Consider the following 11,984-nt stretch of genomic DNA (forward strand, 5'->3'; position numbering starts at 1 on the left):
TTCTATTTTTTAGAAGAGTTTGAATTAGATTGGTGTTTTTAAATGTTTGGTTGAATTTACCAGTGAGGCCATTGGGTCCTGGACTTTACTGATTCTGTTTCTTACTAGTAATTGGTCTGTTCACATTTTCTATTCATGATTCAGTCTTCATAAGTTGTATGTTTCTAAAAAATTATCCATATCTTGTAGGTTGTCCCAATTTGTTGGCATATAAGTGTTCATAGCAGTCTCTTTTATCTTTTGTATTTTCTGTGGTATTGGTTGTAATGTATTTTTTTTTCTTGGCAAATCTAGCTAAATGTTTGTTTTGTTTATCTTTAAAAAAATGCAGCTCTTAGTTATGTTGAACTTTTCTATTGTCTTTTTTTGGTCTCTACTTCATTTATTTCTGCTCTGATCTTTATTTCCCTCTTTCTATGAACTTTGGGCCTAGTATTTTCTTTGGTTCCTTCAGGTGTAAAGTTAGGTTTATTTTTTTTTTATTTGAGGTGTTTCTTAATATAGTTGCTTATCACTGTGAACTTCCCTCTTAAAACTGGCCTTTCTGCATCCCGTAAGTTTTGGTGTGTTGTATTTCCTTTTTCTCAAGAGATTTTTTGAATTTATATTTTGATTTTTTTTAATGTTTTTTTATTTTTGAGAGAGAAAATGCAAGCAGGGAAGGGACAGAGAGAGAAGGAGATAACAGAATCTGAAGCAGGCTCTGAGCTGTCAGCACAGAGCCTTTTGTGGGGCTCGAACCCACGGACTGTGAGATAGAGACCTGAGCCGAAGTCAGATGCTCAACCAACTGAGCCACCCAGGCGTCCCTAAATATGTAAAAGTTTTGACATTATCCCACATAACATTGATCTTAAATTTATTTAATGTTTTTTTTTCTTTCAGATTGGATAACTTCTGATGTTTTTACGTTCATTGAATCTTTCTTCTTTCAACTCCAATATGGAAAACCTTATGCTATTAAGCGCATTCAGTGAGGTTTTTGACATTTCAAATACTGCATTTTTGAGTTCTAGAGCTTTCATTTGGTTCTACTCATTCCTCTTTTTGTTTTGAGATTTCTCATCTATGCATTTGTTATGACAAAATTTTTACTTACTTGCACATAGTCATAATAGCTGCTTTAAAATCCTTTTCCACTGGGTGTACCTGGCTGGCTCAGTCAGGAGAGCATGCAACTCTTGATGTTAGTGTTGTGAGTTGGAGCCCCACATTGGGTGTGGAGAAAAAAAAATCCTTTTCCAATAATGTCTGAATCATTTCAGACATTGTCTTTTCTCTCAATTATGGATCACATTTTTCTGTTTCTTCATGGTTCTAGTAATCTTGGATTTTTTTTTTTTCTGGACACTGAATGACAGATACATTGTAGAGACATTATTCCACTATTTTTTTAAAAAGCGTATTGATTTTATTAAGCAGTTACCTGGCAGAACTCAGATTCTAAGTTCTGTGTCTTCTTTGACAAGAAGCTGCTGAAATTTCTATTCCTTTCTTTTTATGCCTTAACTGGGCTGTTTGAGTCTTGTCTTGAGCATTCATAGTTAAGGGATTAGCCAGAGATTTTGGCAGTTTATTTACAGGGTTCCCTTTCAGTAGCTCTTTTTTCCTGAGATTTCCCCTTATAATTTTCCAATTGCTGTGCTTATCCCACAGTGTCCTCTGATTGTTCAGTTACCTCTCAGTACCAACTGGGATCTTAGACAAAAAGTCATAAAAATGGGAGCCTAATCCAGTATTCTCTGTCATTTTCTGGAGTCAACTCTTTCTTATTTTCTGTGTGGCTTTGGTTGTTCTCCAGTGTCTTGGGTTTGTTGTTTGATTATATCTGTCCAGAGTTTACGAGTTTATCTTGTGGAGTTGTTCTGATAGACGCTACCTCACCATTAATTGAAGCAGAACTTCTTGCATAACCTTTTTTTTAAATGTGATAAAAATATAGAACATAAAATTTCCCATTTCAACCTTTTTTGCACATATAATTCATGAACATTAATTGCATTTACAGTGTTGTGCATCGTTTACCACTATCTGTACCCAAAACCTTTTTTACCCAAGCAGAAACACTATCATGTTAAGCAATAAATCCCATTTTCCCAACCCATGGTAACCTCTATTCTGTTTTCTATTTGCTTATACTACATATTTCATGTAAGTGGAATCCTATAATATTCTTTTGTGTCTTGCTTATTTCACTTACTGTAATGTTTTCAAGGTTTGTCCATGTTATAGAATTACCACAACTTCATTCCTTTTTAAGGATAAATATTATTTCATTGTATATCTAGACCAGGTTTTGTTTATCCATTCATCTCATAATGGACACTTGGGTTGTTTCCACATATTACCTATTGTGAATAATACTACTATCAACAGAGGTGTAGAAGTATCTGAATTCATGCTTTTATTTATTTTGAGTATATATGTATGAGTTGAATTGCTGGATCATGTGGTAATTCTTTAACCTTCTGAGGATCTGTCATATTGTTTTCCACAGTGGCTATACCATTTTGTGTTCCCATTAGCAATGTCCAAGGGTTCCATTTTCTTTAGGTTCTTGCCAACACAACAGGGCTTTGATTTGCATTTCCCTAATGATGTTTAGTATCTTTGAATGTGCTTGTTGACCATTTATATATCATCATTGGAGAAATGTCTGCTTAAGTCTTTGCCCACTTTTTAAATTGGGTTGTTGTCTTTTTGTTGTTGAGTTGTATGAATTTTTTATATAGTCTTGACATTTTTATCAACTATATAGTTTGTGAATATTTTTTCCTATTCTGTAGTTTTTCACTTTCTTAATATTTTCTGGTGCACAGAAGCTTTTAATTTTGTAGAAGCCCAGTTTATTTTTTCTTTTGTTGCTTATGTTTAGGGGTCATATTTAAAAGTCCATTTCCAGGGCACCTGGGTGGCTCAGTTGGTTAAGCTTCCAACTTCGGCTCAGGTCATGATCCCACTTTGTGGGTTCGGGCCCCACGTCGGGCTCTGTGCTGACAGCTCAGAGCCTAGAGCCTGCTTCAGATTCTGTGTGTCTCTCTCTGTCCTCGCCTGCTCATGGTCTATCTCTCTCAAAAATAAAAATAAAAAAATTTTATTTTTAGGTCTGAAATTTCATGGATTTTGTGTTAATTTTTGTATATGATTGAAGGGTACAAATCTAGTTTTCCCAGAAGTATCTTTTTTTTTTTAATGTTTTATTTCTTTTTGAGACAGAGAGAGACAGCGCAAACAGGGTAGGGTCAGAGAGAGAGTGAGATACAGAATCCAAAGCAGGGTCCAGGCTCTGAGCTGTCAGCACAGAGCCTGACGTAGGGCTCGAACTCATGGATTGTGAAATCATTACCTGAACTGAAGTTAGATACTTAACTGAGCCACCCAGGTGCCCCCAGAAGTATCTCTTAAAAAGACTATTGTTTCCCCCCATTGAACTTGACACCGTTGTTGAAAATCAGTTGGCCATATGTGTAAGGCTTATTCCTGCATTCTCACTTCTCTTCTTTTGGTTTATATGTTTATCCTAAACCCAGTACCACACTGTTTTGATTATTTAATGTAGCTTTGTCAGTTTTGAAGCTGAATGCTGTGAATGCTCCAAATTTATTTTTTTTATGATTGTTTTGGCTGTTCATGGCCTCTGACATTTCCATGTGAATTTGAGTGTCAGTTTTCCTATTTCTACAAATGAATAACTTTCTAAAATCCACTTTTAAGATTCTGTTGTGGACATCCATTCATGCTGATACATACACATTTAGTTCATTTACTGTTAATGGGTTATAAAGTAGTATCTGAAATTCCAGTCCAAGATGGTGAGACACTAAGACCTTGCTTCCAACATAGACATACCAAATCTACAACTATTTATAGACCAATTCCTCCTGGGAAAAAAAAAAAAAAAAAGAAAGAGGGATGACTGAACAGTTTCTGTACAATTTCCATCTCTCTTGCTCTTCTCTATGTGGTAGCAAAGGGAACCCCTGCCTCCAGCCACTGCAAACTATACTGGGGAGGTATAGTACTGAGGGACAGTAAGCAGATATGCTTTCTCTAGGCCCCAGAAAAAAAAGTTGTGGTTTAAAAGGGCAACTAGAGGGGTGGTTCAGTCAGTTGAGCGTCTGGCTTCTACTCAGGTCATGATCTTGCAGTTCACGAGTTCGAGCCCCTCATTGGGCTCTGCGCTGACAGCTCAGAGCCTGGAGCCTGCTTCAGATTCTGTCTCCCTCTCTCTCAGAAATAAACATTAAGATGATTAAAAATAAATAAAAGGGCAACTAGAATGTAAAGGAATGAGCTCTAGAACTCTGCCAAATGGCAGCAGAGTTGTTGGTGAGCACCAGACTTTATGCTTCCTCTACATTTTGAAAGTACAGATCAGAGGCTGGGTACCCTGACAGGACTGCTGCCTCAAGGGGCTGCAAGCCATCTAGCATACACCAGTGCCAGCTGCCCTGAGGCACAGTAAAAAAGGCTGCCATTTAAAAGAGCAACTAGAAGAAAACCAAAACTGGAGATATTACAATTCCAGACTTCAAATTATATTATAAAGTGGGAGTAATTAAAACAATATGGTATGGACATAAAAATAGAAACATAGATCAATGGAACAGGAAACCCAGAAATGAACTCATGATTATATGGTTAATTGTTGACAAAGGAGGAATGAGTATGCGATAGGAAAATTTCTTCAACACATGGCGTCAGGAAAACTGGATAGCCACATGGAAAAGAATGGAACTTGGACCACTTTCTTTCACCATACACAAAAATGAATTGAAGATGTATTAAAGACCTAAATATAGGATCTGAAACCATAAAACTCCTTGAAGATAACACAGACAGTAATTTCTCTAACAGTGGCGGTAGCAACATTTTTCTAGATACGTCCCTGAGGCAAAGGAAATAAAAGCAAAAATAAACTATTGGGACTATAGCAAAATAAAAAGCTTTTACAAAGTAAAGGAAACAATCCACAAAACAAAAAAGCAACCTACTGAATACAAGAAGATATTGCAAATAATATACCCGATAAAAGACTTGTATCCAAAATATATAAAGAACTGATAAAGCTCAACTCCCAAATAATCAAAAAATGGGCAGAACACATGAATAGACATTCCTCCAAGGAGGACATCCAGATGGCCAATAGACACATGAACAGATGCTCAACATCACTCATCATCAGGGAAATGCATATCAAAACTACAATGAGATATCAAGTCACGCCTGTCAGAATAGCTAAAATAAAAAACACAAGAAATAACAAGTGTTGGCAAGTATCTGAAGAAAAAGGAACACTCTTGCACTGTTGGTAGGAATGCAAACTGGTGTAGCTATTGTGCAAAACAGTATGGAGTTTTCTCAAAAAGTTAAAAATAGAACTACCCTGCAGTCCCACTATTGGGTATTTGCCCCAGAAATACAAAAACACTAATTCAAAGGAATATATGCACCCCTATATTTATTGAAACATTATTTATAATAGCCAAACTATGGAAGCAACCCGAGGGTCCTTTGATATATGAATGGATAGAGTATGGTATGTATATACAATGGAATATTACTCAGCCAAAAAAGGAAAATCTCTCCTTTTGCAACAATGTGGATAGAACTAGAGAAGATAATGCTGTGTGAAATAAGTTAGAGAAAGACAAATACCATATTATTTCACTCATGTTTGGAATTTAAGAAACAAAACAAATGAGCAAATGGAGGGAACACAGACAAACCAGGAAATAGACTCAACTATAGAGAACTGATAGTTACCAGAAGGGAGGTAGGTAGGAGAATGGTGAAATAGATGAAGAAGATTAAAGAGTACACTTATCATGATGGAAAAACTATAATATAAAGGATCCAAACAAGAAGGGAACTGCTGGGAGGGGCTGGCAAGAGCTATGGTTATGTTTTTCTTCTACCTTGATACCATGGACAGGAGAAAGGTCTGGGTGCCCTAGCTGACCTATCACCCTAGTGAGCCCCAGGACCCTAGCCTACACCAGCCCTCGCCATCCCATCAATGCAGCCTCAGAGCGACATAACCCAGGATGCTCATGGTCAGTACTTACTGCAGTTACAGACATTGCGCCAAGGTGACACAGGTGGAAAGCACCCTGGAACACTCTAGGCCTATACCACTTTGGTTCCAGAGGGCTTGCTAGGGCACCTATAGCTGAGAGTGCTTCTGGAACTCCCAGGTCCTACCTGCACTGAGCACCCTGGGACCCTCCCAGTGTGTGCCCCACCTTGGCTCCAGCCACCCACTACATGGCCATCCCCTACCCCACCAGGGCACCCTCTGCATTTAGTACCCCAGGACACCCCAGTTTTCCCTCACTTTACCTTTAGCTGTCCTGCCAGGGTGCCCTGTGCACAGATAGCTTTGGGACTCCCAGCCCACGACAGCTGTAGCTCCAGCCAGCCAAAGTCACCAGGCATACATAGCTTCCAGTTGGGATGACCATACACCAGACCTTTCCTTCAAGTTTAGGAGAATTCTAATTCATATAAGCAAACAACAAATGTTAAGCAAAATGAGACAGAAGAATATGCTCCAAATGGAGATAAGCCATATGTCTGATAAAGTAATGATCATAAAGATGGACTGGAGGAAAGAGTGGAATAACTCAGTAAGAACTTGAACAAAGAGAAAATACCAAAAAGAACCAATCAGAGTTGAATACAATAACTGAAATGAAAAATACACTAGAGGGAATCAACAGATTAATGGATGCAGAAGAACTGATGCAGAAGATAAGGTAATGGAAAGCACCCAAGCTGAACATCAAAAAGAACTTTAAAAAATGAGGATAGATCAAAGGATGTCTTGGACAATATCAAGTGGACATTCACATTATAGAGATCCCAGAAGGGAAGGAGAGAGGGGAAGAAAATAGACATCCAGATTGAGCAATCACAGAGAATTCCAAACAAGATGAACCCAGAGAGGTCCACATACTTGACACATAATAACTGAAATGTCAAGGGTTAAAGATAGAGAATTATAAAGCAGCAATAGAGAAGCAAAAAGTATATACAAGTGAAACCCCATAAAGCCTCTTATTTTTCAGCAGAAACTTTGAATGTATAATGTCATGCCCTTTGGGCCTGCAAAGAGCTGAAAGGAAAAAATCCTACAAGCAAGAATATTCTATCTGGCAAGGAGAGAGAGAGTTTCCCAAAGAAAAGTTAAACTAAACCAACCTTAAATGTTAAAGGGGCTACTTTAAGTGGAAAAAAAAAAGGCCCTAATTGCAAGTAGGGAAATTTTATGAATAAAAAGATGTAAAATATAACAACATTTACATGACCTGGGGAGGTGGGAGTAAAAAAATTCTTTTAGAATTTTTTTGAACCTAAGTGGCCACCATTTTAATACAGATTGCTTTATAATTGAGATGTTATATGTAAACCTCATGGGAACCACAAACTAAAAATTTATAAGAGATATACACAGAAAATAAAGAGAAAAGAAGCCAAGCATAACACAACAGAAAGTCACCAATCGCAAGGGAAAAGAGCAAGAGAGGAAATGAACAGAGAACTACAAAAGCAACCAGAAAACAGTTTAACAAAATGACAATAAGTACATACCTATCAATCATTACTTCAAATGTGAATGGTCTAAATGCTCCAATTAAAAGACATTAGATGACTGAATGGATAAAAAAATAAGACCCATTTATATGCTGTCTACAAGAGACTCACTTCAGAGCTGAAGACACACATAGGATGAATGTGAAAGAATGGAAAAAGACATTCCATGTAAAAGGGACAAAAAACAAAACAAACTGGGGTAGCAATACTCATATCAGATAAAATAGATTTTAAAACAAAGACTATAACAAGAGACAAAGAAGGGCCCATGTAATGATAGAAGGATCATCCAATGAAAGTATAGCAATTATAAATACACACTCAACATTGGAGACCTAAATACAATAAAGCAAATAATAACAGATATAAAGAGAGAAATTGAGAGTAATACAATAATAGTAGGGGACTTTAGCACCCCACTTATATCAATGGATGGATCATTCAGGCAAAAAAATTAATAAGGAAACAGTAGCTTTGCATTCAAGACCAGAGGGACTTTTATATTCAACATTCTATCCAGAAGAATGTATATTCTTTTCAAGTGGACATGGAATATTCTCCAGGATAGTTTACATGTTAGGCCATAAAACACGTGTCAAAAAATTTCAGAAGATTGAAATCATGCATCTTTTCTGACCATAAGGGCATAAAACTATAAATCACAAGAAGAAACTGGAAGAAACACAAACACAGAGACAGAACAACATGCTACTAAACAACCAGTGAGTCAACAAAGAAATCAAGAGGAATCTTAAAAAAATACATGGAGACAAATGAAAATGAGAGCACAACAGTCCAAAATCTTTGAGATGCAGTAAAAGCAATTTAAGAGGGAAATTTATAGTCACACAGGCCTACCTCAAGAAACCAGAAAAATCTAAAGGAACCTAACCTTACGCCTATAGAAGCAAGAAAAAGAACAAAGCCCAAATCTAGTAGAAGGAAGGAAATAAATCAGAGCAGAAATAGATCAAATAGAGGCTTAAAAAAATGATGGAAAAGATCAATGAAACCAAGAGCTGGTTCTTGAAAAGATAAGTATCTTGAACAAACCTTAGTGTATTTGTCTTTTCTCTTACTGAAAAGTACAATGAGATTGTTTCCAATTTTTGCTTTAACAAGTAATACCACACTTCTTGTACTACTCATTCACATGTTTGAAAGTTTCTTTAGGACCATAGTTCTCAACCTGGGTCAGTTTTGCCTTCCAGGGAACATTTGGTAATGTTTGGAGACATTTTTGATTATAAAGACTGAGAGGAGGTATGCTACTGGAAACTAGTGGGTAGAGACTAGAGATACTGCTAAAACATCCTACCTACAATGCAAGAACAGACTTCCATTCACCCCACTACAAAGTATTGTCCAAATTATCCAATTTGTTAATACTGTGAGGGTTGAGAAACACTGTTCTGGGGCATATACTTAAAGGTGGGATTGATAAAGCTTGGGGTATGTGCAAGTTTTTTTTCAGTTACATGAAATAGAGTTGTGTAAAACATGAAGAAAATATTTTCAATACAGGTTAAGTTTTGGAGTGTATTGAATTGAAGTTTCTGTGGTGATGATGGCAATCCAGCAATTATAATCAATTTAATTATCTTAAACCAGATAGAGTTAGTGGCATTATATAGAGTTAACTAATTTATCTACTAACCCAGAAGGTGCATATAATCTTTTAACTTCATGAACTAAAATACATTGTTACTTACTGTCTGATTAAAAGATTACGGAGTGAGAGTCTGCTTTAAAAAAGTATCATTTGTGCAAGACAATAGTAGCTGGACTATTTAGGCTGAAGATGCTAATTGAATGAGAGAAAAATTAGAGCATGAAAAATGTAGAATTTTTTCCTGACAAAGATTATTATTAAATACAGAGAAGTTAAAGGTTTGAAAGCTTTCTCTCTAGTTTGATTTAAATTCTTTTTTAATGTTTATTTTTGAGAGAGGGAGAGAGACAGAGTGTGAGCGGGGGGGGGGGGGGGGGGGGGCGGGGCGGGCATTGCAGAGAGGGAGACAGAATCGGAAGCAGCCTCCAGGCTCCTAGCTGTCAGCACAGAGCCCAACGCTGGGCTCGAACTCACCAACCGTGAAATCATGACCCAAGCAGAAGATGGACACTCAGCCGGCTGAGCCACCCAGGTACCCCTACCTCTAGTGTGATTTAAATTAATATTTTGGGACGCCTGGGTAGTTCAGCAGGTTCAGCATCTGACTATTGATTTTGTCTCAGGTCATAATCTCATGGTTCGTGAGTTTGAGCCTTGCACCAGGCTCCACATTGATGGTGCTGGAGACTGCATGGGATTCTCTCTCCGTCTTCCTCTCTGTCACTACCCCCTCTCAAAAATAAATAAACATTTTTAAATTTAAGTCTATAAGACCCACCTTTGAAAATCTGATAGTCCCAGATTTGAAAGCTATAACTCTGAAAAACTATAGCCCAAGAACTATCTGCAATGCTTGTGTGCATACAATTTAGTATCTGACTTTTGGGTGGTTTATGCATGTTCTTGAAGTCTATCTGCGGGCCACTCCCAGTCCCCAGATTTCCAGGTTAAGAACTTTGCTAAAAATCTATGAAAACTCTTAAAGTGCTAAAAATAAGATAACATTTGAAATTATCACTGAGTAGTAAAGACACATCTATATTGTTTACATCTTCAGTGATGGAGAAAAATAGGTGACTTGGAATTAGAATTTTTCAAGTCCTCTAACATTGAAGGAGTGAATATGTACCTTAACTTTATAACCTTCATTTTTCTTTGTCTTCTGTTAGGTGTATGCAGCAGTGCTATGGCAACAAACTAATGAAAACAGACAAAATTCAACAGAAAGAGTGTGTTTTGGAGTTGCCCTACCAGAAGAAAAACTTAATGACTTTCGTGATGAACAGATTGGACAGTTGCAGGAGCTGATGCAAGAAGCTACTAAACCTAACAGACAATTTAGTATTCCTGAATCTAGGAAACCAGAATTTTAGTCTATACAATAAAGCGTACACATTTTAAGTTCAGAACCCCTTACTGGGTTTCTAAAAATGTATTTCTTCAGCTTTTAGGTTTTGTGAATGCCTGGTGTTCATGAAATATTCTTTAATTTGGGGTTGTTATTAATGTTGTCTACAATATGTAGATCAATATGGCTAGTAAACAAAGCTTTATATGATTGAAGTAACAGTACTTGCTGGATGGGATTTGATTTTTTAAGTACATAAGAAGGAATGACTTCAAAATGGACAAAGTTGTGGAATTTTGCCAAAAGGTTTTTTTGTATGTAAATTTAATGCTGTTCTTGTTCAAGCATTAGCCTCATGGCTTTAGCTTCAACAGACAAGTATGTTATGATAATGACAGATGTGGAGTTCCAACAAGGTTATTATTTACATACATGGATTGTCATCCTGAAAGTTTCTTCCTTTCTCTTTTAATAATACATGTATGATTATTCATGTAAATATGCCTTCTCCCTGAGTCACTATTTATATACAATGAAAGATTAAAAAGAAGCTTAAAGAGTCAGTATTATACACTGTATAATCTATCATGCAAATGATAGTATAATGTTTGTACAGTGTTTGGTAGTAACAAATGACCCCTTAAATTATGTAATTTATAGTTACCTTGAGAATCTCATTTATTGCCTCATCATTGGGGAGATAAAAACACTTTCATAAATTTGTCGTAAGTTATAAACTGAAATAATCAAGTGGTAATCCCATTCATGTGTTTAAAATGTTTAATTTTTTAAAAATTACACACTTGTGGGGCACCTGGGTGGGTCAGTCAGTTAAGTTCCAACTTCGGCTCAGGTTATGATCTCACGGTTCATGGGTTTGGGCCCTGTGTCACACTCTGTGCTGACAGCTCAGAGCCTGGATTGTGTCTCCCTCTTTCTCTGTCCCCCCACCCCTTGCTCACACTCTATCTCTGTCTCTCATAAATAAGTGTTTAAAAAAGTAAATAAAAATTATACACTTATAACTTTAGTTTTGTATGTCTACTTTGAGATTCTGAAATGATCATTTTTCAGATGCTATTGCATTTATTCAACTACTTAAAAATTGACTCATACTTACTCTCTTTTGCTGGATTGGGCTTTTTCTTTGTGTATGGCTGCCAGACTCCTCAGTCCTTTTTAATATTCCTCATTGAATCAGTCTGGAGGTTGATACTTGTCTTTTTTCATTGAAAGATAGGTGGTCAATCAGTAATGAATCTAGGTTCTACATTGTAGGCTCTAGGAATACAAGAAATGAATAAGATAAAAGCTCTTGCCCTCCAGGAGTTTAAAATCTAGCTGTGCATTTAGGAACCATTTCATCATGAACAAATATATCACATCCTCAAACTCTTTCAATCTTTTTTGTCTTCCTAGCTTATAGAA

At 36.7% G+C, this 11,984-nt stretch overlaps 1 protein-coding gene across 1 annotated transcript in view; it reads left to right on the top strand.

Moving 5' to 3' along the window:
• The window catches only part of SDHAF3 (succinate dehydrogenase complex assembly factor 3), a 71,409-nt gene extending 60,016 nt beyond the window's left edge, over positions 1 to 11,393 (top strand). Inside the window, exon 2 of the mRNA XM_047096725.1 lies at positions 10,378 to 11,393. Coding sequence (XP_046952681.1) covers positions 10,378 to 10,581 — 204 coding nt within the window. The 3' untranslated portion in view covers positions 10,582 to 11,393. The remainder of the gene's footprint in view (positions 1 to 10,377) is intronic.
• The last annotated feature ends 591 nt before the right edge of the window (positions 11,394 to 11,984 follow it).

The sequence above is a fragment of the Lynx rufus genome, unplaced genomic scaffold, assembly GCF_022079265.1.
Source record: "Lynx rufus isolate CCGP_SWC_20201006 ecotype Redwood Valley unplaced genomic scaffold, mLynRuf1.p SCAF_4, whole genome shotgun sequence".
Lineage (NCBI taxonomy): Eukaryota > Metazoa > Chordata > Mammalia > Carnivora > Felidae > Lynx > Lynx rufus.